At 38.9% G+C, this 27,688-nt stretch overlaps 1 protein-coding gene across 3 annotated transcripts in view; it reads left to right on the plus strand.

Moving 5' to 3' along the window:
* The window catches only part of CPED1 (cadherin like and PC-esterase domain containing 1), a 145,994-nt gene extending 121,095 nt beyond the window's left edge, over nt 1-24,899 (plus strand). For 2 of the 3 annotated variants that reach the window (XM_054063250.1, XM_009563579.2), the window contains 6 exons: nt 4,102-4,238; nt 13,243-13,463; nt 13,726-13,827; nt 14,039-14,126; nt 15,990-16,136; nt 22,004-24,899. In XM_054063250.1, the coding sequence (XP_053919225.1) occupies nt 4,102-4,238; nt 13,243-13,463; nt 13,726-13,827; nt 14,039-14,126; nt 15,990-16,136; nt 22,004-22,231 (923 nt within the window). In that variant the 3' untranslated portion in view covers nt 22,232-24,899. Of the gene's footprint in view, nt 1-4,101; nt 4,239-4,676; nt 4,804-13,242; nt 13,464-13,725; nt 13,828-14,038; nt 14,127-15,989; nt 16,137-22,003 lie in introns of those variants that run through there. The other variant, XR_008449232.1, reaches the window with a different exon arrangement.
* The last annotated feature ends 2,789 nt before the right edge of the window (nt 24,900-27,688 follow it).

The following is a 27,688-nucleotide window of genomic DNA, read 5'->3' on the forward strand; positions in this document are numbered from 1 at the left end:
CAAACTTCAGGAGATGTAGTCTCAAAGGACAAGTATATTAAACAGGGAAGAATAATTTCTGCTTGTAAAGTGAAGATTGCAAAGAAGTGTGTAATTAGCCTTGAACTGGGGTTTGCAGTATCTGGCAACAAGTGGCTGTATAGTTTCTATATATGTCACAGCATCCAACTGGAATTGGAAAGCATGGCTTTTTGTGGAAAATCATTCTAAATTTGTAACAATGGATTGATATTTCAATCCTGGCAGTGAACATTTTTTTAACATGCTAAAGCAGCAACATCTCTTTTACTTAAATAAATTTAATTATCAGAGAAAGCAAGCTAAGCCCTCTTTTGTCTCAGAAAAGAACTAAAAAATCTTGCAGAAGTAAGGAGGCATCATGCATTGTTCTTATGCCAGGGAACACCTTAGTTGTATAGGGATGCTGGGGTACTGTTAACAGCAAAACATATCCATTTTACCACAAGGTTGTGCAGACATAGGCAGAGGCTGAGGCAGAGAAGCAGCCTTGTTTTCTCTGATATTAATAGCAAAACTTAGAAGTCTGCTTTGCAGTTCAATACAACCTGGATTTCATGCCTCATTTCTAGTACTTTGATGTGGTGCAGAGATATTTGTTCAGGATGTAACTAAAGGCAGAAATGACGGTCTCCTGTCCTAGTTGTCATGACACTATTCTTTAGAAGAAGCTCAGCATCTTACCAAATGTACATTAATTTACACCATTTATTTCAATATTCAAGAGAGGAAGCATCTCTCTTTCCATCTTGTTTAGTGTGGAATGAAATTATATTTTTTATAGCAACAAAAATCCTTTTTCCTTCAGAAAATCCCCTTTGTTTCAATAGGACTTGAACCAGGCTATCATAGGAAAATGAGTTCTCTGATCAGCCTTGCTCTCTTATCAATAATACAGAAGTCATCAATGTGTTTGGCTCCTCAAAGAGAGAGAGAGAAAGAATTGATAGAGATCATGAGAACTCCCAGTTGTGCTAAATTCCTGTACAGGCAAATCAGACTACTGCACTCTGTGGAAATTTGGTATGCAGACAACTACAAAATCTAGCGGCTAAAAGATCACAGCTTCACTTCTAGCATTCTGTGTGGCTGCTGTGACGTAAGTGTTTTAGTTGTATCCAGCGTTCCACACTTTCTACAACTGCATCCAGTTTAACATAATTCTACACAAGTTCTGTCTTAGCATTCAACTGCCATCTGGATTTAGGCCCAGCAGAGACATAAATTGATGTCCAATCAAATTAGTGTCTTCTTTGGTTATAAGGAGCAAATTTCAGATTGGACATAAGTTTGTAGGTGTAATGCCATTTATTCTCTAGCATCAAAATTGTGTCCTCTCAAAAATAATCTGACTCAGGGGGAATTATTGGAAGGGATCCAGAGAAGGGAAATGAAGATGATCAGAGAGCTGGAGCACCTCTGCTCTGAGGACAGGCTGAGGGAGTTGGAGTTGTGCAGCCTGGAGAAGAGAAGGCTCCAGGGAGACCTTCTAGCAGCCTTCCAGTACCTGAAGGGGGCTACAAGAAAGCTGGGGAGGAACTCATTACAATGGCATGTAGCGAAAGGATTAGAGGGAATGGCTTTTAATTGGAAGGGGGAAGATTTAGACTAGACACAAGGAAGAAATTCTTCACTATGAAGTTGTGAAGCACTGGCCCAGGTTGCCCAGGAAGGTTGTGGGATGCCTCATCCCTGGAGGTGTTCAAGGCCAGGTTGGATGGGGCCTTGGGCAGCCTGATCTGGTGGGAGGCATCCCTGCCCATGGCAGGGGGGTTGGAACTAGATGATCTTTAAGGTCCTTTCCAACCCAAACCATTCTACGATTCTATTATTCTAGGTTCATATAAGAACTCTACAATAGTGGTGAACTCTTGAGTCCAGACCTCAAACCAACCAACCACTCTGTTCCTGCTCTGTTTCTCAAAAGGCAAAAAGCAATAAAAGGTGTTTGCATGGCACGTATTGCTGTGTTATCTGAGACCTTACGCTTTTCAGTCTATTCATTACAGCTGCTATGAAGCTGAGAATGACCCTTTAGCCACGGACTCCAAACGGGGTGCAGAGGGAACTGAGAGCAAGACCCGTATGTGATGATAGAAATCTTGAAGTGTCAAAGCATGCCTGGCTCCAGTGGTGGCCAGGAGGACACAGTCTGGAGTGAGGGACCTCAAAGCCAAGGCGGGGACAGTGTGGGGAAGGGATTCACAATGGTGAGCACAGAGGCTGCAAGAAAGAATTGTCTAAATTCAGCCCTTGGTTTCCCAGCTGAGGTCTACATAGAATCTCTTCTGGGGACCAAAGTTTGGATTTTTTTTTCCTCCCAATTAAATGACCATGTTAAAATAATGCTATTTTCCCACGTTAATGAATTTTGAACCTTAAAGCAATACCCAGCTGATGAGAAAAGTGGGAATGTTATCCTTAAGGACAAACAGCTAGGTGATTAGGACACAGATGATGCAGGTTTGGAACTTCTTTCAGTAAGGAACACTGGGCAGCTCCTTCTCTCTAGTTACATCCTAGCACCGCAGGCCTGAGCATCCCTCTTTCCTCTCCTTACACTATGCTGAACTGGGCTGCTTGCCCAGCGGCAGTCTTCAGGAGACATCCATGAGAACAGGGGAGCTGAGCTATGCTGAGTTATTCTGCCCTTAGATATACCAGTACAGACTCCCGTACAAACAATTATTGATGGTTTTATTTATAGGGATTCTTATCTGCTAAGACAATTCACTTTGCTACTTACCAAAACATATTTGCTTGGGACTTTTGCTCAGTGCAAGCACTGGCTGCCTCCCTGCCCATTCCCTTGCTCCTGAGGTAGCAGCTGTCTCTCTCAAGGCTACTGGGACTCTGCAGGCTTGCTTCACTCACACTCACACTCAGTTCCTGGCCTGATACATATTGATAGGCAGCAGCCTTGTGGTTTTGCTATGCCTTCTTGTAATGCAGCAATCTATCACAGACAGTGAAGCACACCCAGCTAGCTGCTCTCTAGTAACAGTGATGGTCACAAATTCTAAGGTCAGGTCTACTGTGTAAACATTTGCTTTTGGAGCCATTTGCTGAGCTGCAATGAGAAGCTTGGTTGTGCTAGCAAGGCCTGATGGCATTGACAATGGAGACCTCTGCACTTTTCCTCTCGTAATACCTTTAATCAGAGGCAGAAGCAGTTTTTTCTGGCAGCGCTACGTAGACACTGGGAGATATTGTGAGGATGGTGCACTTGTATGGGTGAGAAAAATGTTTCTTGTGTTGATCTGGATTTAAAGACAACTCAAAAGTTTTCTATCTTCATTCAGAAGTTAAATACCTCTGACTTCCGGCAGGATTTTGGAAATTAATAGTTTTAGAGAACCTAAATAACAAAACCATTCTGCCTTAGGTGAGAGATACCTAAAACCCACTGAATTTTTGTAATCTCCCTTTATGATCCTAATCTATAAAATCATTTTTGAAAATAGGGATCAGGCTTTAATAAATTATATAGGCTATTCATCTCACTTTACACTCAACTTCCAAAGTGTATATGTGTAGTCTGAATTCTCACAAATTAAAGAAATAAGTATTTGTGAGGGAAAGTCATCATCTCTCCTTATCTGTACGTTATCTGTATAATCTTACATCAATTTTTCTATCCAGAGTCTCTCAAGATCTAGCTTTGATCAAACACATAACTTTCAGATGTTTAGTGGTAGATTAGAATGACTCTTATCTTGAAATGCTTCTGAATGTGGATATTTTCTCTTCCCATTCAACCTCCTCACCCACTTTGTCTCTCTTGAATACCTTTTATAGGGACAGGACTAGCTGCTACAAGAAAGGCAACATGAACTGAGAAATCAACCCACAAGCAACTGTCAAATTTGAGCATTCACAGTTCTTTCATGAGTAGGAAAAACTCCTTGCTAAATGAAAAGGGCATAACACAGAGGAAGGAAACAGTATCTTCAAAGAGTCGGCAAGCATTTAGTTTAGGGAAAACTCTCATGACAAAATATTCAAAAATATCTCACTTGTTATATAAAAAGGCTACTCACAAAAGTACGCTGGAGATGCTAACATCCCATTACTGTTTTCCAGGGCAGTGGATTGTCCCTTGCCTCAGTTGCTCTGACAACAGGACCTGCGACTGGAGACAAATAACATGGCAGCCCCATGGCTGCCGATACCCTGTGCTAGCAAAGCCCGAACTCCAGCGCTGTCTGGAGGGCAGAAGGGTATGTAACAGATTTTACATTTCAAATTATTTTTATTCACCTGGATTTTAATGTCCTGAAGCCTTAAAAACAATTTTAAGACTGATATGTAAGAAAAATCCCTTTTTAGTCTAATTGGAAAAAGATTTAGATGGAAAACCCACAGGGATGAAAACCAACCGTTATCCATATTTTAGCTTGATGTCACAGCTGTGTGCTGCTGTTTCGCTTAGAGCTTAGGTCACACCAGTGGAGTTTCAAGATCTGCGGTGAACATGGTTACCAGTGAGACCTGCAGTCAGTATATAAGAACTATAAATGGAGGATGGATTTGCATTGTTGTCACAGTTTATCTCACACTTGACGTACAATTGTGTTTCTTCTGCTGCGTACCTAATGCATGGCATTGCTTGTGCACACTAATCTTACCAAGACTTCTTGCACATTCTTTTCTTGTAGTGAAGCTTCTAAGGTGATTGCTTGGAAATACAAGGTCTCCTTAATAAGCATGCTATGACTATAAAACTGTTGCAAGAGCTCTGGTCTGAGGCTCAGGTACCTTACTGAGGATACAAGTATCCAGAAAGTAAGTAATTAATTGTTATAAAGATTTTTATAGTGTATCGTCTAGGTAAGAAAATAGTAACTAAAAGAGGCATTTTGATAAAATCTGAAAGTATTTCTATACAGGCAAATACAAAATAATAGTCTTTCAATTAACACTTCCTCCTTCTTTACTGGTGATTTCTTGTCCTGCAGAAGGTCCTTCATTACTATTTGGGTCTATTTCTGCTTGTGGCTTTCTCCATTGCTGTGGGGCTGTTGGTTTTTCCTAACATATTTTTCTAAGAACACATAGCTTTATATGACAGAGGAGAAGTTTGATTTGCTCCTCATGTACAAAACAAGCACTTTTGGATTGACCACAGCAAAAAATAGAGAAGAATTTGATATCTTTTCTTTGGTCTTTAATTTCCATAGACATTGGTCTGCTTCAGTAAGAAAACACCCTTTGGTCAGACAATAAAGGATAGCAGAAGAACACTATGCCACTATGAAAGTGGATTGTCGGGGCATTGCTGGGAGGATTATGCTGGCATTTCCACCTCCTGAATCCAACCACTCATATTCCCCAGTGTCAAAAACAGTACAACATTTGATAAGGGTCTGTTAAAACCAAGTATATGAAATGAGAGGTTGTGAGTTAAATTTCTTAATTCAAATCCCACAGTGTTATGTCTCTCAGAAGCCACTGTGTCAGATGAGAGCCAGATCCCACATGAACTACGTTAACACTATGCAAGAGAAATCTCTGTAAAACTAATTGCACTTGTTTCCTAGTCTGCATCTTTTGCAAAAGTCTTCTGTCATTGTCTGATAACCTTCACTGCTCTGTAGAAATCTGCTGGGTAGTTCCTGTTGCCTTTGCATAGATGTCCATTTAATTGGTGGATTCTTTTAAACTCATCATTCTAGTGCATGCTTCCCTTTTCATATACTTTTCCTAAATCTTTCCCTCTGACATTATTTTTGTTATTACTTTGCAGTCGTTTTAATATTGTGTGGAATTTTGCAATAGCATTTTTACTTCTTTCACCAAACAAATAAATGTAGAGCCTGGACCAACTCCCTCGTGTCAATGGACCTTAAGAACTAAGAGAATCTTTCTTCATACCTAAGACAGATGAGTAAAAATGGCCCTCATCTTGGGTGACAACGTCTTGATTCTGTCTGTGATTAAGGCAAACTTTAGAATTACTTTATACAATCTAAACAATGTAATAGAAAATGTATTTTTGGTTATCACTGAAAGAAAATTTTGAGTGTCAGTTGTATTATATGCTATTACGTTTAAGCAACCTGGATCCTTCGTAAGGAGACTACTGAATAGACAGTGAGATATAATTTTTGTGAACAAATATGTTATTATTATACAGGATATTTTGGTAACTATCTGTAAATAATTACATTTCTTATTTTTTGTATTAGTTTAAAACCCTTATGTACCTTGTCTTTAAGCACTAGAGAGATCACTGACTTCTACTCAAACCAATGACATCACAGTTTCTGTAGTAAAATAAGCAGAAGGTTTCAACAACAAAAATGCAAGCAGGTTGCAAAAAGAACATGAATGCAAACCACAAGGGCAAAAATCATGAATCCAAGTGAGGACATTGAGATGATCTAGAATGCTGTTTGATTAATACTGTTATTTGCTGAAGTTCAATAACAACAACAACTCACTGTTGTCCACTTCCCAAAATGTACTCAACAAACCTGTGTACCCCCGCGTCCTGGGGTTTTGTACTATGCCACTACACTTGGTAGATTCAGACTGTGTAACTTTGGTCTCTGGAGTTCAAAGGAGTCATGTATCACTATCTACATTTTGCAGCATCTGTGGCAAAATCTTTCCATCAGAATTGGAAGAAACCATGAGTTCTTCCAACCTCAGCCCCATTTTCTTACCTGCAGACCACATGAAATCTTAATTCTTGCTCCGAGTTTATTCTGAACTAAGACAGTAAAACCTCCATTCACCCCACATAATCACCAGTCCTTCCTGAGGAAAGCAGAGATATGAATGTCTATTGCATTGTTGGATCAAATGGTGTCACACCTTCCATCAAAATAGTAACAGCCACCTATGACTCAATTTCTCTTCCAAATACCCTTCATAAAAAGTTCAGGGTCACGCAAGATTTGAGCAGGAACCAAAGCTAAAGCAGGTAATGGCTTTTGGCTTTTGTGATTCACTAGACTGAAGTCTTTGATTTTTGTTCTGAAAAAAAATTACAAAATTGTTTCAGGAATCTAACCTGCTGGCTTTACTTCTCATGGTTAAAACGTCGTGATAAGACATTATAAACAACATAATTACCTGTGATTAGTCTTTTGTTTTAAATAGGAGGCATTAATCATTATGCCATTGCCAAATTCCTACTACAATAACTGCAGGCTGTTTTCTTATATTCCTTTATTGGTTTTATAGTAATAAAGGAAAAAAAATGAAAAAAAAAAAAGTTATTTTTCTTTCTACTTCTAATCGATACAAAGGGAAAAATGCAATGAGTTAGCCACTGCTGTGCTGTGCCCCTGGTCTTTACATGCTGCAGCAACTGACAAAATAAGTTGTACAGTCTATTTTTTTTGCCTGAAATGCAGCACACGTAAGATCAACTTTTTGTTTAAGCACAGTCATTCTGGTTTTCCCATGTTTCGTGCACCAAAATGCAGCATTCATCTACTTCCCTTGCTCAATAATTTCTTTTATGCATTTGTCAATGTTTCTGAAATATACTTATTGTCACCCAAACAGAGCACTTCTTTCCAACCTGCGTCATAAATAAGCCTTCAAAATCACTTTTAAATTAGTTTTATGACTCCAGGCTGCTTTCATGTCTATAATAAAACTGATTTGTTTTTCAGAGCTCATCTCTAAAGTTATCATTTCTTCTCTCTATAACAGAAATTCATTTTCCCTGGCTATCACTTCACATCATTAACTGCTATTTTAATTTGTGTGCATATAAAACTGTGATTGAGCTAATTTCTTTCCATCTCATAAAAACCTAAGACTACTTGTAGTGAAACAATAACGTTCAGATTAGTGGAGACATGAGAAAGGAAGTGCATCCACAAAAACACTTTATGAGGCCTTATTTTGCTTTATGATGTTTCAGCAAAGCTACATGGTCATATGTTTGTATTTTGGACACAGTAAACAAGCAATTTTTGAAGTGTTGAGGCTAACATGATTCTTGCTCAGAAGGTTTTCATCCAGTCCTTTTTTAATATCTGCAATCCTTTTTCTCCTCCATTTTAAGTTCCAACTTAGAGTAATAAGATACAAGCTGTGTGGTTCTTGGGGAACTCCCCGTGTATGCCCTAATCAAATCAAGGAAATAGGCAATCATGACAAAAATTCTGTATCTGCATTGTATTAGCTGAACAAAATCCTCTGCAACTGTGGTTAGTGAGTTTTTGTTGTAAGATTTATACAATTCTATTAAGAAATGATGCTTTGATTTTTGTACAAGAACTTTAAAAAATGGGTGAGGGAAAAGGGGTTCTAACAGGTAATTATTTATCCAATTAACACCATATGGAAAGCTGGCCTCAATAGCAGGGGAGATATGTATTTTGTTTATCACTGAGAAATACTGCTCAGAGTTTAGTTTTATAATGAAGTACCATTGAGTCATGTGGAATTAAGAACAGGAAATATGAAAAGACAATATTTGCTGAAGCACTTAAAATTCAGCTGTTAAAACAGAAGTTTTAACATAATTCCTAAACAATATTTTAGAGTTAAGTAGTGTTTTGGACTTACAGGTGTTTAAATTTCCTAAGTGTGGTTAATTTATAATGATAGGTCTGGTTAAGAAGTGGATTCCACTATGCTTACACAATCTTTAAGAGCCTGTAAGCTATAATGGAATTTTTCACACCAAACGATTGCAACACTGAAAACATCTGTCTGCATTAAAGTGTTGTTCTTTGTCCGGCAAACTTACAGCCTTGTGTATGTCTGGTCCTTTAGTCATCCTGCAGACAAATCCCCCACTGACCTGAACAGTAAATGACTAAACCTTGCACCAGGCTACAAAGAAAATGACATATGGCATATTCTACACATCTGAGCCATCATTTTACTGATTATTGTCATAGAGGTAAATACACAATCATATCCAGAGCCTCTGGTTCAAATCACGTTAAATATTACATGGCATGCACAACTACAGTAAGTTCATGTAACAGTCTAGAAATAAATGTGTTCATAGCTACCACATATTCAATTGCACCAAATTATTATTCTGATTCACTTAAGCTCTGGGCTTAGTTGAACGACATAAGTTTTCTTCCTGGGGCTGTACATCAGTTGTTTTACCTTTGGGTCTCCGAAGCTTTCTCTCTAAATGAAGATGACTTGCAAAAGGTGGATGCTGTGAAAGACACTTTCTGGTGGTCTGTATACCACAACAAAATGTGTGTAACCAGGTCTTCACAAGGGCAATTTGAAGAGCTATTTTGGAGGCAGTATTGCCTGCAAATGTCCTCTTCTTCCAGCTGGATTTATTTAGGGAGAAGAAAAAGAATAATTTACTTATGTCTCACTGCATGGTTGGACCAATAGCTAGAAGCAGATTGTTCGATACAGATAGGTCTTAATGAATGGATGATCTGTGTGTGCAGATTTACTGGTGATGTACTGTGCATCCACCAGTGTCGGATGCATTGGATTACAAGGAATGCACAACCATCTGTCTATTTGAAATTGTCTCCAGACTTACAGAAGAGCGTGCATACCCTTAAATCCCAGCACGTGCAGTCTCCAGAGTGTGACTGCTCACACCCTCCTGTGGCAACTGCAAACAGACTTCAGAACTCTCAGGTTGGAGGCAGATGGCAGAGACCATAGGTATCACATACTTCAGTCGTAGTTTTGATGACAAATCTTTCAACAGTGCTGTGATGTCATTGTGAAAAATGTAGCTGGAGTTAAACAGATTTGTATAATTCCAATGGTATGGCTCATACCTACTTGAACAGTCAAAGAATTCTTGACTGAAAGCTAATATGGTTGCTGTAATTGACTGACATCTTTGACAATAACCTACACTTTTGACCCATCTTTCTATACAACCACAAGTGTATTTTGGCTCGTTTCTCTCTTCCCCATTTATATATTAGTTTCCTTAGTGGAGCAACTCATGTTCCTAGCCGACGTTACGTTGCCATCTGCCTCAGTTCTGACTTGTCCTGCTCAGACACATCTTCTCCTAGGAATAAGTATACATTCCCAAGCGGACACTCAATCACTCAATAGCATTAGCTGTCTGATCTAATCTGTTTCCTGACCCTCTGCTTTACTGCTTTGAGAGCTCTCTTAAGAGGGACAATGGAGATTCTTTGAGACTCAGAACTTACTCCTTCAGAGACAGACCATGTGCAGCATCACCAGTATTGTACTGATTGCCCAAAAGGACTCTACTCTGACTCCTGTCACTCCCTCCATTTTCTCAGAACATCAGGACAACAACAGCGCTACTATTTTAAGGCCTATCCGATATTCTGATATCATGCTCAGCATCACGGCATTTACAGACTAAAACTGCTACTTTAAGACATGGTCGTACCTAACTTGTCTCTCTTGGTACTGATTTTCTAAATGACTGCACATAGTGCCCTCCCATCTGCAGAACTGGCCCACTAGCTACCCCAGGACCAACCTGAAAACTCACTCATGGATCCACTGCTTACTTAAGCATGTGCATGAGGGTGTAGAAATTGTAAAGTCCTAAATGACTAAAATTTAATAGTGTAAATTTGAGTGTGTTGGGGCTTTTAGGGAGGTAGATCTAATTTTGTCATTAAAAAAGTGGGAAAGATGTTGATGAGTCTAACTCAGTTTTTTGATGGTGTGTAATGTTTGAGGCTTTGGAAAGATGTAGAATTACACTTCATACTTAAACTGCTAGAGAATACACAGTGTTGGCAAAATGCTGCATCTGTGCATCATATCCATTGGCCTTGGCCATGATTCTTCTGTCCTTTTTTCATGAAGGGTGTTGTTCTGCTATTTAAATTCAGTGACAGATAAGATTTGCCCAAATACAGTTAGAAGGACAAAGTATCTATCACAATCTTAGTCGTGGTAGAACGAAGAGTACGAGAAAAATTGCACACCTACCATGTCAGTGTCATTTATGGCTGAATAAGCTCCTTTGCAATTAGAAATCCCCATAGGTTGTGATAACAAAATGGTACCACATGTTATTAGAAGCAGAAGTAAAACAATCTAGCATCTTCTACCAACTGATCTATGTGTGTAACCTGGTAAAGCCTGTTTGTTATTCTGCTAATGATGTTCTGTGTTTTTATAGAAATGTTCTCACCCACATTGCCAGTTAATGATATCCTTGTCTGCTAATATCTGAGAACTGCTTTTTAAATAGATATGCATCTAGATACTGCAATGATGGACTTATGAAATGGAGATTAAAAAGGCATGAATATAGACAGACTGGAGAGATTAAGAGGTTTTGTAAGTTAAAAGAATTGTTTAAAACCTCAAGTTAACCTACTTTAGAATTAGGCCATAATGTAAGCATAGACTGTCTTCCTAATTGTAAAGAATTGTGTGCATGTCTGTGTCTGTCAGGAAGGGAAAGAGGGAATATCCAATCAGTTCTTCCAAGGATCGAAGGATCCTTGACATCTTTGAGTCATGTCATGCTTGGTTTAAAGGGTTTCTTCTGACACAATGTGATAAGAATTGGAAATCCCCTTGCATGTGAGTGAAGTACTTGTGCTGTCCAAGCACGAATAGCAGCTGTTTAAGAATTCACTCTATGAAGCAGCTTTGAGAGGTCCAGTCCAGGAGGTGAAAGAGTCTCTATATGCTCAGTGCTTGTTTTACTTTGTTTGTTACCATACATAATCTGTCAAGGGCTTCTCTGCAGTCCACAATGGTTAAACCATGGGAATTTCAAGACATCGTCATACCCATTCTTATACTTGCCACCAGATCAGTGTATATTCATCAGAGCTGCATCTGTTCTATGGGAACTATCATTGGTGCACTGTTGCGGCTAACTTTTACTCACAATAAGTTCACAGAGGGAGCCAGAAACAGTTCCTAAAACTGTGACTGAATGTATAAATAGAGATATATTAGGTGTGAAGGAGTCCAAGGTGTTTTCACCACAAAAAATCTCTAAGAGAAGCTTTAGAAATGTATTCTTAAACATGCAGTCTTATGCAGTCTCAATTTTATTTGCATAACCAAACATTCAAGGTGGAAATGCAAAGCATCAAACCCAAAATCAGATTCAAAATCCCCAAGCAACGAAACCCCAACTTACAAGGTGCCAACTACCCCGAGTACCAGAGTAGGTAGGAGAAGTTGCATTCTGCTGTGCAGAGAACAGGGCTGTTGCTGTGTTATGGCTTTACAGTGTTTCTGACTTCTGGTTTTACATTTATGCTCCTCTGTGGATTTCTGACTGAGGTGACTGTGGTAATTGATGACACACACAGTTTCATTGCAAACCACAGTGAGCCTGGGTTCCCTTCTCCTTTGGATTCTTGTCATTTCTTACAGGTTTTCTTTAGCAGGAGGAAATGCTAGTCGTATCTGTTAAAAATAGGGCAATTACATTTAAAAGGCCATGTGTTAAGTTCAGTGGTCTCCAGAGAGATGTTTGATTTGTCAGGGGACTCTACAGAATGAGTACGAGCAAATCTAAATTCAATTTCTTCATTCATTTGCAAGTTCAGAGTAGCCCAGCCAAGAGTGCTGATACTTGAAGTGCTTCTGTCAACTTGATGGCACTTCTAACTCCCTTCAGGTCACAGTGCTTACTGGTGATCCCATCACACATGCTGGGACTCTATTCAAATTGTCTGCTGCCAAAATAACCTCCTTTCTATGCCCCCCTCTGAAACAGCAGAAAGACTCTCAACAAATAAGGCAGCGGCCCTACTTATTGAGATGTGTGTCTCTCTCTGTGTGTGTGTGTGTGTGTGTGTGTGTGTGTGTGTTATTTTGGTGTAAATTGTAATGAACCACATTTACAAAGACAGACATTAACCAAGATGTGCTGTGTAGGAACAAACCACATTAAAAAACAGAGGAAGGAAAGCAGGAAGATGCAAACAATCATGAGAGGCTCTGTACTAGTGATTGGAAGTAAATATAAGCTTAAACAAAAGAAATTACCAAAAAGGATGAAAAATGCAGGACTAACTATGTAGCTATGCCCATTTATAATCTATACTTTTTTGCATTTGAAACACAAAATATAGCTTTTTGTTAATCAGATCACACAGATTTTGCTATGGGAGAACTGTAGTATTGAGATGTCAGAGCTGGAGAATCAGCAGCTCACACAGAGATTTCTTGAACATTATTAAAAGAGTTTAAAAACCACCAGACTAGCTGTAGTCTTTTCTTAGCTTTTGGGTTTTGGAGCATACAGCATTTAAGTAAGTCATATCTTTTTTTTTTGTCCATCCAAAGATTCTTTTTATAGGTGACTCAACTAACAGAGGAATGATGTACTATCTCATAGAAAGAGTGAATAAGACTCTTCAGGAATGGCAGAAGACTCATGATGTTAAATGTTATCATAACATCAATGAGGGGAAAACCTTTATCAGTTACTCCTACTACCCCCAGTTTTGGATGAATGCCAGCCAGAGACCAACTTTTGAGAAAGCATTAGAACAACTGCTGCAGAGGTACTGTAAAAACACTATAGCTGGCTTGTTTGTATTCTCATTCTATTCACAAAACTGTTTAACACATTCTACAATTAAAGTCAGTAAACAAGTAAACATAATATGTGCAGATCATATTGTGTGGTTGAAAAATAGCAGAAAATTGCATCAGACCTCTGATCAGGATGCCAGATACAGTTCATTAAATTGCAATGCAATGCAGTTAAAATGTTTGCCAGCTATTTTAAGGCAACATATGCTATTTTTTCTTTCCGGGTTTCAGATCACGTCCCCTGGAGAACACAGACCAGACCGTATTAATTGTAGGTGGTGTTCAGTGGCTTAATTCCAATCACCTGCAAATTATCCAAAAGGTGTTGAACAGGTAGTGTTGTGTACTTGGTGTTATTTTAAGTCTTGAAATGATAAATTACAATGAACAACTTAACAAAAATTGTTAACTACAAATGTTTCATTCATTTTTTCATGGGTGTGCACTTAAGTGACTTTGAAAAAGCAAAAATGCAGTGCCTTTTGATGTATCTGTTAAGTAAAAAGTGTGTCTTTTTTTTATTATTATTATTATTTGCCAACAGGGAAAACCTATCAAATATCCTGGTAATTATCAAATCTATAGGGATGGGCTTTCACCTCCCAGTGGATGGAATACATTCTCTGTCCCAGGTAAGCTACAGTACATTTAGAGTGCGTTTTCCGGAAGACTTGTCATTCCAGTGATAATTTTGCTGTCTGGTCAAAACATGTTACAACGTCTGCTGAGCAAGCCTTAAGTGCATCAAAGAAAGAACAATGTTTGTATTTGCTCATATGACTCGCTAATATGAATTCAAACAAATTTGCCTTATTTCACCGATTCCTCTGCAATCAGAGCACTGTTTGAGATGCTGTGCTCACTCAGCCGTCCCAGAAACCAGAACAAGCTCCGATATTTAGCTTGCTGCTAAAGTTGAGAAATATAGCTGAGGATAGGCAGATTGCTCCTCATACTGTGTCAAGCACAGGCCCTCCCCAGGCTTCCTCCATGGTTAATGCTGGATCAGATTTGCTGGTCTGGCTGCATTGCATGGCTCTCCATAAATCTATCTTAACCAATGTATAAAGCCAGAACATTACAGAGCAGCTGGAATGTACCAGAGACTCTAGCCTGTTATTTGTATGTTAATAAGATGTTACAGTCAGTTTGAATCATATCCAGGACATTCAGAGTAACAGATGGGCTCGTTTCAATGTGCCGTGTACCTCATTCAATTAAATATTTTTATTTACCATTCGGACAGTAGTTCTTTATTAAACACATATAAAATGAATGGATGAGACAGGGCTGGGAAGCGCCGGAGGGTAGAATGGAGTAAATGATGCCTACTGGCACTGCATGTAATGCTCAGCTATTCACGGGTATTGAAAACAGAAAATTGTTAGCTTTTATGGTTTACACACAGCATTCCTATCACACTGGGGACTGGCGCCTGCATCTTTTTGCAACCATAACTCACTGCTGCATCCAGTGAGTGACTTATTGCTGCTCTCGCCTTTCTTTCTGCTTTGTAGATTGCCCTGTCAGATTTTACCCATTCTGTCTGAGATAGTACTATCATCTGCTTTGTCTCCTTATTGATTCCAACAATTTCCTTAATTTATCTAGGTGACCAAATTAGGTAAGGAAATTAGTAGGGAAATTGTTAGCATCAACATGAAGAAGCTTTGCCATGGCTCCTGCCATAGCTTTCAGCAGACTTAAGTCCTAAGAGGAAGAAACAGAACTTTAATTGAAGGTAGGTGAGGCAAGGATAGAAAGAATATTAAAGGCTTTCCAGGACTACCTCTTCCTGTTTGTCATCCAGTAAATTTACAAAACTCCAGAAATAATCAACATTCTTTTTCCTTTCAATATTGGAATCATATGCCAAATTACCCATGTGGTTTTGGTGCTCTGGACTTCTGGATTACCCTAGCTACTCACTCTCAAAGCTCTTCTGTCTTCAGTGTCAAACCCATTTCCTTGCCAAATTTATGGCTAACCTTTTTTCTATTCCTGGCCTTCCTGCAATATCTTGAGAAATAAGAATCTGTTCTTCAGTATAACTGATTCTAGAATACCTGTACCCTTATGCTCCTTTTTAAGTAAGAAACTCAATGACTTGATTTGAAGCTGACTTTTTCTTTACAGGAACAATTTCATCATTTGTTGCAGATAACTTTATAACAGGAATTTTCTTCTGAATTACACTTCACATTAGCTAAATGCATATTAAAAACAATAACCCAGTAATTATATTTTGAACAACATTGAAATCTTCCTATGAGGGAAGCTGCACAAGTACTGAAAAGTAATTGTAATTTCTGCAAAAATCTAGAACAGTCTAGGAGTAATAGCTATTTTCAAGAGCAAGTTTATAGTAATCCATGTCTTGAGTACAACATAATTGCTTTATTCAAAATGCAGTTTTGCTATTCATTTCCATGGCAGAATACAATAACCCTTAAGCAGTCCTTCTGACTAGACGTAATATTTTATCTGGAATGCAGGTAGAAGTGCAAAACTTGTGGAATGAAAACTTAGTTATTCTGGATACAGCAAAAAATCTTGGCTATGAAGTGGTTGATACCTTTGTCATCACCATGGGACGCTACAAAGAATTCCTGCAAGGGAAGTGTGGCTGCCATTTCCATGAGGTAATGGTTTACACTTATATCATTCAGAGGTATTCAAGAGAGAATTTAACTGTCAGGTGCTTAGAAACAAAAAGATGTGCAATGAGGTTTGCATCCATGACTCAAAGTTCGGCCTGAATAAAACCCGCAGAGATAGCTGTTTGTAACATACACTTGTGCCTCGCTGCTCAGAGTACACCACCACCTGAGGACAGGCTTAACTACTGTAGTGGTGATTCTTCGAAGCAAGAACAAACATTCTCTTCTGCAAAGGTAACCTGTATAAAAGAATGTTGCATGGTTTCCAGGTTCTTGTCTTTTTGGTGTGCATTATGTATTCCCACTGCTGCTACATGGACTCAGTTTATCTTCTTGCCATACCTCAGTATCACAGGTTTTTGCCTGAAGCCTTCCTAACTGAGCGCCTCAGCAAATTCCCATCAAACCAGAGGTACATGTAAAATGGAGCTGAAAACTGGAAGACCAGTCTTAATGCTGTATGTCTGTTTTCACATGACTGAGGAAGAGTTATCTGTGATAGTTATAATGGCTAACTCTAAAAACTGAAGTATAATTCACTCTTGCTTACTTACACGAAGAGTTCTTTTTTTTTTTTTTTTTTGACTGAAATCTGTAGAAATTCTATCTTCTGTTTTATAACTACCGGACTGGTGAAACAGGGACATGGTAAAATACAGGAGTAAGGCAATTGAGGACATATTCTTCTGTTCATTCGAAGTTCTGGTAAGGAATCTTAACAATGTGTTATAAATCGCAGAAGTCCATGGATTAAATAAAAAATTAGCAAGCAAACACATTATTATACCTAGGCACAAAATCAGCCCAGAAGCTGCCAAACAAGTGAAAATAAAGAGTTTGAAAAACAAGATATTTAAGTTTTTTTCTCATTTCCTTTAAGATACATTTTGAGTATGTGTTATGTCTTTTTCACGGTGAGTGCTCTTTCCCATAAGCAAAGGAGGAGTTGTTTTAGTTTTGGATTTCCTATACTTTATGTACAGCAAATGAAGAAGCGCACCCCTAGTTTAGTGCAAGCAACCCTGAATAGAAACAGAGTATAATTTTTGAGCAGTCACATAAGCAAGTGCCCTCTGCCATAAGGCTGATGAGAGTAATTTTGCATATGATAGTCAAAGAAGTGTCACCAAGGCCACCAGACAATTCCTGTAGCTTTCAACCAAGTCCTTCTTTGTACCCATGACACCAACTTCTTAGTATAAAAGGCCAGTTCCCGGGTTTCCTTTATGAGTGGTCAGTGGGCTGAGAATCCAAACATATCATTCCTTGCCCTAAACAAGACCCATAAATATTACAGTGTTCCCTGTGTAGACCAGAAGAAGCTTTGAGGAATAAAGGAGGCTCATATCTTTCCAAGGGCTTATTTCTTGATTCCCAGTAAACAATATTTCTTTAGAGAAAACTGGAATCATGCACTCAGACATCATCAGTAACTTCATGCCAGAATTTGTTTCTAGATATAAGAACACAAAAGCCTTCTAGTACCTCCATAGATAAAGTCATGTTTACCGCAGTAAGAAAATGCCTGTGACGACATAAGGATCTTCATTCTTATTAACTGAATCTGAGCTGTCTGTTCAACAAAAGACTAGGAAACTACTACAATTTATTCCATTAAAATGTGTTTAGGACCATAAAACTTGAACTGTCATATCTTTCAGGAAGATTACATTTCCTCTGCATGATCAAAAGAGAGATGACAGGGGCAAGTTCTTTCATAGAATGAAATACAGAATGTGAAGAGATTGTTACTGAAAAGTTAAAACTGGAAAGAAAAAAAAAAGAATGCAATGAAAGATGATTCTTTGAAGCCAATACTTAATGAATTTATGGCGTTTCACAGTCAGCTGGAGGATCTGAGCCAGCAAGAAGCAACCATCTCAGGGGTTTTGTTACTGACTAGGATAATGACACAAGCAATTTAGTGTGTCATTTAGAAGACAGTACTCCACAAGTTGATTCTTAGGGAAAAAATTCTAGAGCTTCTTTTATAAGAGTTGTCAAAAGTACATAAACATTAAGACAAATATCACCCACATAGCTGAAACCCTAGCATTTTTCTAGCATGAATTTAGGAATTTGTTTACTGTCAAAACAAATTATTTTGAATAAGAAAGACCACCAAATGTTTTCTGAATCTCTCAAGACAAGGATAAAATCCCTTTTCTTATTTTGCCAAGTCATGCCTACTTTTCTGTAAGCCTCAGACTTGGCCAAGCCTGTTCACAGGACCTGGATGTCTGCAGGGTTAGCACAGAACTCTGTAGAGCTTCACAGTACAAAGGTGGGCTGTGAAACCAGGAATGAAGTGGAAGCATTAATTTTTGCTGTGAAGAAATGTCAGGACAACTGTGATATATTTTGCTTAAAGAATCAAAAAAAAAAGCAAAGATCTAAAAATAAGATTTCTTTCATCAGACACCCACAGTACACACCAGAAAACAAAATATACTGTGGCTAATTAAACCTAGGAGCAGTTTAAACCAAATAAACTGAAATTCAGTGGTGGTGATAGTAAAATTCAAGCACAGGCTCCAGTATCCCTGAGGTGTTTTGTGGCCAAGGTGTTTTGTAGCACAGCAAGCCTAACTATTTTCTTATATGCAGTGGATTATGTTTAATTCTCTCAGCCACAGCAGTCATCTTTACATAAAGCAGAATAAAAAAAATTTGTAAGCCAAAGATCACAGACTGGTACAGTATAAGAGACAGTCTACCGGACAACAGATGCATTCCCAAAAGAGAGTAAGACAATCAACTGCCACCGTTTGGGACACTGTTCCAGTATGAGGCATACTGGGACTGAGCACAGGTTTCAGAGCTTTATCAAACCTGTCTGACCTCACATGCTGTGTGTCAACCTTGCAGCTGGTTTCTACTTCAAGCAGCAGTTCACATGTTTTCAGCCCATTACTGTGACCTCTGTCCCACTTTGGGACCAAACACAGCAGGTGTGGTTAGTTAACCAATCCTTTAATCTGCTCTGCTCAGTACATGAGAAAATCACAAACACAGTTTGGTCCAAATGGAGGGAATAAGTCACAGCGTAGGCATTTATGCAATGGATAAATAGTCCTTTGGAGTAAATGCCTCTCTCCATCTCACCCAGAATGCTATATTGAACCTTTTCTGTCTAGAACACAGATGTTCATGTCTTCGTGGGTCATTGCTGATGATCACTGTTTCCATAAAGCTTTTGGGTGAAAAGGAGGGTTTTGAAGTGAAAAATTTCAGATGTTTTTTGTGGAACTGGGTGAAAAGCAGGAGGGCGTGATCAGTCATAAGCATTTTTCATGCACTCCTCTGTCATTTTGTATGAGCTTGTGTGCAGCTTTGGCCTTGCTTCTCTCTGTAGGAATCTCAAGAGAGAATATGTGCTTCTGGGGAGGATCAAGGGAGAATTTGGCTCAGAGAGCTGTTGTTAGTGAGGCTTGAGAGGCCATTGTGCCTGAAAGAGGTGTAGATGTGCCCAGGAGAATCCATCAACCCCCCAAAAACTGGCTTGATTCTTGAGGAAAGCAAAAATAAAGTCCTTGAATGCTTTTGATACCTCATTTGTTTTAACAGTTTTGTCATCAGTTTATTTCTGCAACCTAGCAAGTGGATTTTTCATCAGGTGCTGAAGCAGTTTGCACTAGGAAAATAGCATTCTTCCTCCTAGGACAGAGCCAAGAACACTCTGTAAAACCCCAGAGCTTTTTATGTTTTATGAAACCAGATGAGATGGATTAAATCTGCTGCTTTGTACTTTCAATTTCTTTCTTTTAAAAAGTAACCTCCTGAACTCCCAGAAGATGACACTGCTCTGTAAATGCCATCTGAGCTAAAGCAGGACCGTGCAGGAATGTAGGGATGGCCTTCCTGTGCAGTTGGAGAACAAGAACTGAAATGCATCCAGCAGTTCATACTTAGTTCTCACAAACTGGCCAAACAGAAACCCATGTTCCTGATTGTCTTGATCAGTTATTTGAGTACCCATCAACCCACGTCAGAGGGCCTCAGGTCACCATGATAGCATAAAAATCTGCAGCTCTGTAGACCCTCCAGTCTTCACCCAAATTGCCAAGATCTGCATCTTGACTCATAAAGTGACTGTATCGATCTGGGACAAAATATCTTGCATAACTCTGGCACATTCTGCCCAAACTTGCTTCTAGTTCTATGCACACATGCAAACCTGATTGTTTTAATTACCTCATTCTTCACAAATGCTTATGGAGAGGTAGATTGGCCTGCAGTTACAAAGACCTTTGTGAAACCTATTTTTTTATTCAGAATTATTTCCTCATTTAATCACAATGAAATCATAGTCACAACATAGAAACTAGCAGCCCTGGGATGTTGGTATCTTAATCAGGGCTGCTGGATGAACATTAGATTGCATTCCTGGAAGATTATGCCTAACAAGAATGCAATTTGGGTGATTGGTTCAAGGTGGCATCGTTTTGAAATAGTTGTAAGATCTAAGGCACTAATTTAGAAAAATGAACCTGCAGTAATTCCATGAAAACAAATAACAGCCCTTGGCTTAGCTGTATCAAATTGATCAGAGGGTATATTAATTTTCTACATGGATAATTCCTGGCCTTTTTTTCCATTCAGCCAGCTCCTTCATAACCTCTCTGCATAGTCTTTCAAGCCTTTACATGTTATTCTTTCACTTACATTTAATTTTGTATGAATTATTTCATTTATTATGAGCTTCACTACATGTGAACGTAGTTTCTGATTGTTCAATGATGATAAATATAATTTTTTTAAAAGCTTATATGCTTCCACAGAAATATATACATTAATAAATGAAGTCTGCTTTTTTCGAGTGTCTGCTGTGATTGATATAGCAGGAAAATTGACACCAGCGCTATTAAGTCATGTACATTTACATTTACACTTTTAAAAATAAGTTAACCACTTGGCCTCTTTTCTGCTTTCTCTGGATCTGCTAATGCCTGGGTTGGGGTCCTCTGCCCTGCACCTGTGCAAGGTGGTGAGATTTTGTCTCTCTTCATGTTGTTTCATTATTCAACACTGACTGTGCATTCATTGAGATGAGACCTTCAGCACCTCAGAGGGGACCATCCCTCCCAGGCATTAGGCTCCTGACAACCATGCCTTTCACTTTCGCTCTTGTTAGTCCCATGGGCATTTTTTTATTCCATACGTATTGAACATGTTAATCCCGAAGCTTTATACATATTTAGGGGAACAAGGAGGAGCAGCCCTCTGCACTATGTTACTGAACCACATTGTGGTTACGTCAGCATCATTGCCCCTGGGAGAGGGATGTTAAATTGCACCATAACTCTCTTCTTGGAGAAATATGACACATAAGTGTTTTCATCTCAGTGCAAAGCTGGGCCAGGTTTGCATTGAGACCCGACACTGGGGCGTTCTCACAGGGCTCACAGCTGAGACACAGTGTATGTTCCTTAGTGCTTGGGATCAGAGCAGGATTTAAATCTTCCTTAAAGTCAAGGCTGTCTTGAGGTTTGTTTTTTTTTTCCCATGCTAGAGATACAGACAAGCTGTTAGGTATCAATTTTGTTGTTCAGATAAGTTGTCCCTAATAAAGAAAATGGAGTCTAATATACAAAGGATTACATAATCAATTGACTATAATGTGCTATACATTTAGATTCCAAGGCTTAAATGAATAAGATTTTACATTTTAACTAGCATGTAACCTAAGAAGTTGGCCCACTAAAATACTGTTTGTGAGCAACTTACATCTCGAGGTAAGAGTATCAGGAACTGCTCTGTGGAGAACTGTCTCAGCATTTCTGTACACCCAACTGTGCATCCTTCTAGGTGCAGGCTGAAAGTACTCACATATGTCATTTCTTTTGCAGGTGGTGAAATCCAATCCCTCTGAAGAAAGTCCACACATAACAATGACTTTTTCAAGGCACTATACACTGGGGAAATATTTCGGCACTCAAAGCAAGCCACCACAACTGCAGGACTATGCAACGAATTCTCAGTCCCCGTATCATGTCCGAGGTCCAATAAATCAAGTTTATTCTGAAATCCTTCTCAGCAGGCTCTGTGCAAGTAAGAGGGAACTTGTCAGCACATAGCCTCTCTTGGATATAGTTCTGGGACTAGAAATGTGCCACTGTCTGAGTGACAATCAATGGACCACGATGAATTTATGCCATACTTCCTTGCTTGGCTACACACACACCACTAGAGCTTGGGATGTGTGGTATTTCTCCAAAAATTTTATGAAATCAACATATGCCTTGGCAATTCTGTGGTGTCAAAATGGAAGCTGGAGGGATACGAAGAAGGGAAGTGGGGAAGTTACTTGAACTGCTGCCAAAAGTTAGAACAGCTGCAGCTCAAGCAACTGTTTATTAATGATAGTAAGGAGAGAAATATATACACTTGAATTATTTGGAAAGGGCTGCTTTACCTCTTCAGCACTATCTATTTTTTCTTTTTATAGAGACACTGTAACATTTGAATGTATTTAGAAATCAGCTACATTCCATTTTAAAGAGTTTTATTTTATGTGAATGGATTTCCCTTCAATATCAAATCTTTTCCATTTAGACATTTGATTTATACAATTTGTAAATGCCTATTAGCATTTTACTGATGACATCAAGTTTTGTACTCTAGATAGTGAAAACACACCCCTTCTTTGTTTCTTATGCAGAATAGATGTCTACTCTACTTTTTGCCTATTCTAAAGCTAATATAGAGATAGATTCTTTAGACTTGATACTGACTATAACTGTCTTGATGTAACATGTGAACATAGTGAATATGTTAACATAACCTTATTTAAGTTCCCTGTTTAGGTGAGTGGCCATATGCTGGAAGACTGTTTAGATATGTGCTTCAGTGTCTGCCTTGCCTGTAAGCCCAGCAAGTTTTTTCCCTGCATAGAAGTAGCATTTCTTTTATGACATTTTATAAAATACTTGCCAACGTGTGAAGCCAATACCACAAACAGAAGAAAAATCCCCTCTGCAATACACATAATAACTTTGGAATCTGTTTTTTAACCTATCATGAGGAGTGTATGATGTGACAAGAGCAGACTGTACTGCCTGTATCTCATGCAGGGACAAGACCTTCTCTAACTTCAATTTCATGTAGCCCAGCTACCCCATCCATGTTTGCAGACCAACTCTGAATGAAATCCCACAGAGAGGCTTTGCCACTGTAGGGAGGAACTGTCTGCTGATCCCTTGACAGAGAATTGGCAGCATACTCTATTCATAGTTGTGGTGCCCTGCTGGGAAATCAAGCGTGGTCCAGGCATAGCAGCCAGGTGAGGAGTTAATGGCACCCAGTAAGACTGTTCTCTCCACAAATTATCCATTTAGGATTAGGGGTTAATCCAGTTAGTTAGGGATTTTTATTAATCTAGTCCTCGACAGGCAATCAAAGGCAGCAGTCTCTCCTGCCATGCACTAGAGATGGGAGTCAGAAGCAGGTAAGTACGAATTTAATGAAGGATCCACCAAGCTCTGTGACATCCTTCCCCCTTCACAATTTTATTTATAAACCTCCACTAGCTTCTAGTGCCTTTGAGCAACATTCCTCAAGCAACATCAGGGAAGAAACAAATTATGGGATGGAACTAATCACCATCTTATTGTCCTTAGTAGCAGACAGAGGTGCTGCCCAATGTAGAAGTAGGAGTAGAAATTCATGTCACCATGCTTAGGGTTTGCCAGAGATCCTTAAATTCAACACAGTCCATATCCCCAGCTAAAGTTTTGTGAATTCTTGCTTATTCAGATAAGACATACAGAGATACAATGGGAAATTATCATGCAATAGGGAGTTTGGCTGCTCTAGAGGACAAGAGGATCCTCAGAAAGAGAATCTGGCTTATTATAATTCATAAGACCTTCCACTATTGACAAAGCTCCTTATTTAGACAATGACATTACATTCAGTGAGACAGTGTGAATATTTTGGTTTCTCTATAATATGCTGCTGCTGTGCTTATGGTAAATGCTCCTGAATTTCTGTGTAAGGCTTTCCCTGTCATGGAATTTTACATAAAAGACAGGTCAGGAACTGTGCATAAATACTGAAAATGTCAGCATTTGGGTTTGAGCAATATGATTAGCTAAGGAATATAATTGTATATAAATGCAATAATATAGAGCCTTGGGTCTGGAATGCCAGGGCTGCACTATCTTAAGTTGAAGGCTTTAGAATCATGTCATTAATATCAGTAAATGCAAAATGCAGCCAGATGTCTTTGGTATTAAGATGATCAATGATAGATGTATTGCAATCCTGCCTCTGTTAAGATTTTTTTTTAGCTCATTTAAATTCACATGCTGTTGCTGTTATTGTTCTGTACACAAATGTTTTTAAGACGAAGTATTTTTTTATGTCTTTTTTCTTTTAATCAAAGTCTATTGCTGAGGCATCAGCTATAATGATGAAAAGGAAAGAACTGACTTTTTTATACTGTAGCTGATATCAATGAATGTGCAATTCATCACTTCTTGTTTCACCACAAAATTGTTTACATGTGCTGTCCACCCAGATGTCTTAATATTTCCCAAATCTTTATATTTTTCAAATGTATCAAGTGGAAAGTTTCCTGTGTGTTTTCTATTTCATACATGTCTATGTACATATATATATATATTTGTCTGTACAAAGCCGTTGGTACAATTTGCAAACTGATCTTTATTTGAACAGTTCTTTGAATAAGTTTTTCCAACACTATATATGAACCATGTAATCTTTGGAATAAACAAAGGTAATGCTGACTAAAACAGGTACAAAGGTACATTATTTCAATAATTAACTTCAAAATATCTCTCGCATCTATAGGTACATGAAAGAAGAGTGTTGAAACTGACAGGGAGGCATCACTTTCTCATACACATTAAAATTTACAGATTAACACAATAAAAGAATTACTATATTTTGTTTCCCTTGAAAGCACATGGGTTGCTGTCAATGGGTTACTCTAGCATTATCACATCCGCTGTGACATTTTGCCCGAATAAGCATGAAAGTGTTTGCACTACATTAGGACTGATTCATAATGTAGGGATTTTTTTTTTTTTTGTCCCTGTATTTACCTTAGCTCTATTACTTACCTGCTAAACAGCAAAGGATCTAATTGTCTGGGTGAGTTCCATCTCCTAATACAGACATGAATGGCTTTAAAATTGGTGGGAAGATTGAAATAATCAGCCTGAGGAACAAGTACGCCAAGAGTTATGTTTCCTGCTCAACGTTTGCTCAGCAGCCCATGGAGCTTAGGGTGGAACCAGGGTATACAGGCAGAGAGAGACTGAAACTGTGCCTCAAAATAAATGCCCCAACATACAAAGCAGTAATAAAATAAATACCCCAACATACAAAGCAGTAATTTCAGCTCTTATTGCATCCCTTTACACTTTAGCTGCAGTATGATATACCAGGGTCCAATGTGTTATAACTCCTCGCCTTTCATATAATTCCATAGATATTACACAGTGACCTGGTTTTCCGCCTTGCAAGGTAGATGACCATTACAAACAAGTCTCTCTCAGTGACTATCTTTGGAATAAATGCCTATACGAAAGATGATTTCCCTATTTGTAGGGGGAATGCCTTGACAAGTCAGCTCTATCAGTGGAGATGTTGTACTTCAAATAGCCTTATTTGACAACAAGCTGGAAGAATGAGCTATGAATACTATTTTTACACTTAGTATTCATTTGAAAATTTTCTAATCTTTAAAATAATCTCTTTCACACCACTAAAAATATAAGGCCTTTATTTTTCTCTTCTGTGACATATTAAAGGAACATCAAAGTCAATTTATTTGCTTAGTGGGTAGGGTAGTGGGGAATCCAATTACCTCAAGGTTGAAATTACCACTAATAGTTATGCTTCTGTTGCTCTGCTGATCCAAGTAGAATGCTTTGAAGAACCAGATATGTGTGATATTAAGTTGACTGCAGTCCAGGGATCTTTCTGATTACATTTTAGAGTAAAGCATTTTTTTAGAGGTGCAGCAAGCTATTTGTCAAGGAGTCAAACAGTGAAACAAGCCTCTGTAGGCTCACATGAAAAATATAGTCTTTCTTTTTTGTTTGCTTGCTAGCCTTGCATGTGGCTTGGTTTACGTCGTTATTGTGACCATCTGTACCTGCTCTATTCCACATTAGCCTTTCTTTAAGATGACCTGAGAACATTCTATTTTTCCCTAGAAGCAGCTTCTGGATACCTGAGAGATGATTCTTGCAACTTCAGGCTGAACCTTCAAAACAGCAATGTGATTTCCTTAACATTCTGGGCAATTCCAACAGCAAAAGGTCTACTGAGTGCAGCATGAGTAGAGCATGGCTCTTCTCTAGGGCATAGATTTTCTCTGATGAACTTAAAACAACTGTGTTGCAGTAGATAGCGTCTACTAGCACTTAGCTCTTCATAGAGCTTGCATTTACTAAGCCAAACCCCACCTTTCAAACTCCACTACCATCTTTAGCTGTGTAAATCCTCAAAGCAACAGTCAGTGTGTAATGCAGGCACGCTTATGTATTGATGCAGGATATCCTGTGTATGCTGCAGTGTTTACTGGTACCTTCACACTACCCATTGAACGAAAAAACCCAACTATACAGTAAAAACATGCTATGCATTTTAACCCTACTAGACTGCTGTTTGATGACACTAAAAATAGTGTTACATGTATCAGTCTAGGCCAGTACCTAGAGCAAAGCACCCTAGAAAGCAACTCAAGTCATTAAGTAGACTGGGCAAGACAGGCCCATAAGGTCACAATCCAGTTTCCTGCAGCACCAGTTCCTGTTGCAATGGACTTTACCTTTTCTAGGCTCATTCATCTGACTGCTTGGTCAGCTCCTTGGCAGCTGTGTGCAGCCCCTCCTGCAAACCCTCAAACATGTTCAACAGCCTTAGCGAGGTACACCATGTTAAGTAGACCTGTACTGAAAATGCGTGCAGTTTGGGGCACTGCAGTATAGAAAGGATATAAAGCTACTGGAGAGTGTCCAGAGGAGGGCCACAAAGTTGGTAAAGGGTGTAGAAGGGAAGATGTATGAGGAGGGGCTGAAGTCACTTGGTCTGTTCAGCCTGGAGAAGAGGAGACTGAGGAGGGACCACATCCCAGTTTACTGCTTCCTCACAAGGGAAGGAGGAGGAGCAGGTGCTGATCTCTTCCCTCTGGTGACCAATGATAGGACCCAAGGGAATGGTAGGAAGATGTGCCGGGAGAGGTTTATATTGGATATTAGAAGAAGATTCTTCACTCATAGTGTGGTGGAGCACTAGAACAGGCTCCCCAGGGAAGCAGTCATGGCACCAAGCCTAACAATATTCAAGGAGCATTTGGACAATGCACTCAGACACATGGCATAAATTTTGGGGTTGTGCTACGCAGGGATGGGAGATGGACTCGATGATCCTTGTGGATCCCTTCCAACTCAGATAATTCTGTGATTCTGTAAAGTGTATTTCTAAGTGAAATCTGAACCAAGGTCTTTGCAAAACACAGCACCTACTCAGCATTTCCTTGATTTCCTCTAGAACTGAAC

Source organism: Cuculus canorus, chromosome 1, assembly GCF_017976375.1.
Source record: "Cuculus canorus isolate bCucCan1 chromosome 1, bCucCan1.pri, whole genome shotgun sequence".
Taxonomy (NCBI): domain Eukaryota; kingdom Metazoa; phylum Chordata; class Aves; order Cuculiformes; family Cuculidae; genus Cuculus; species Cuculus canorus.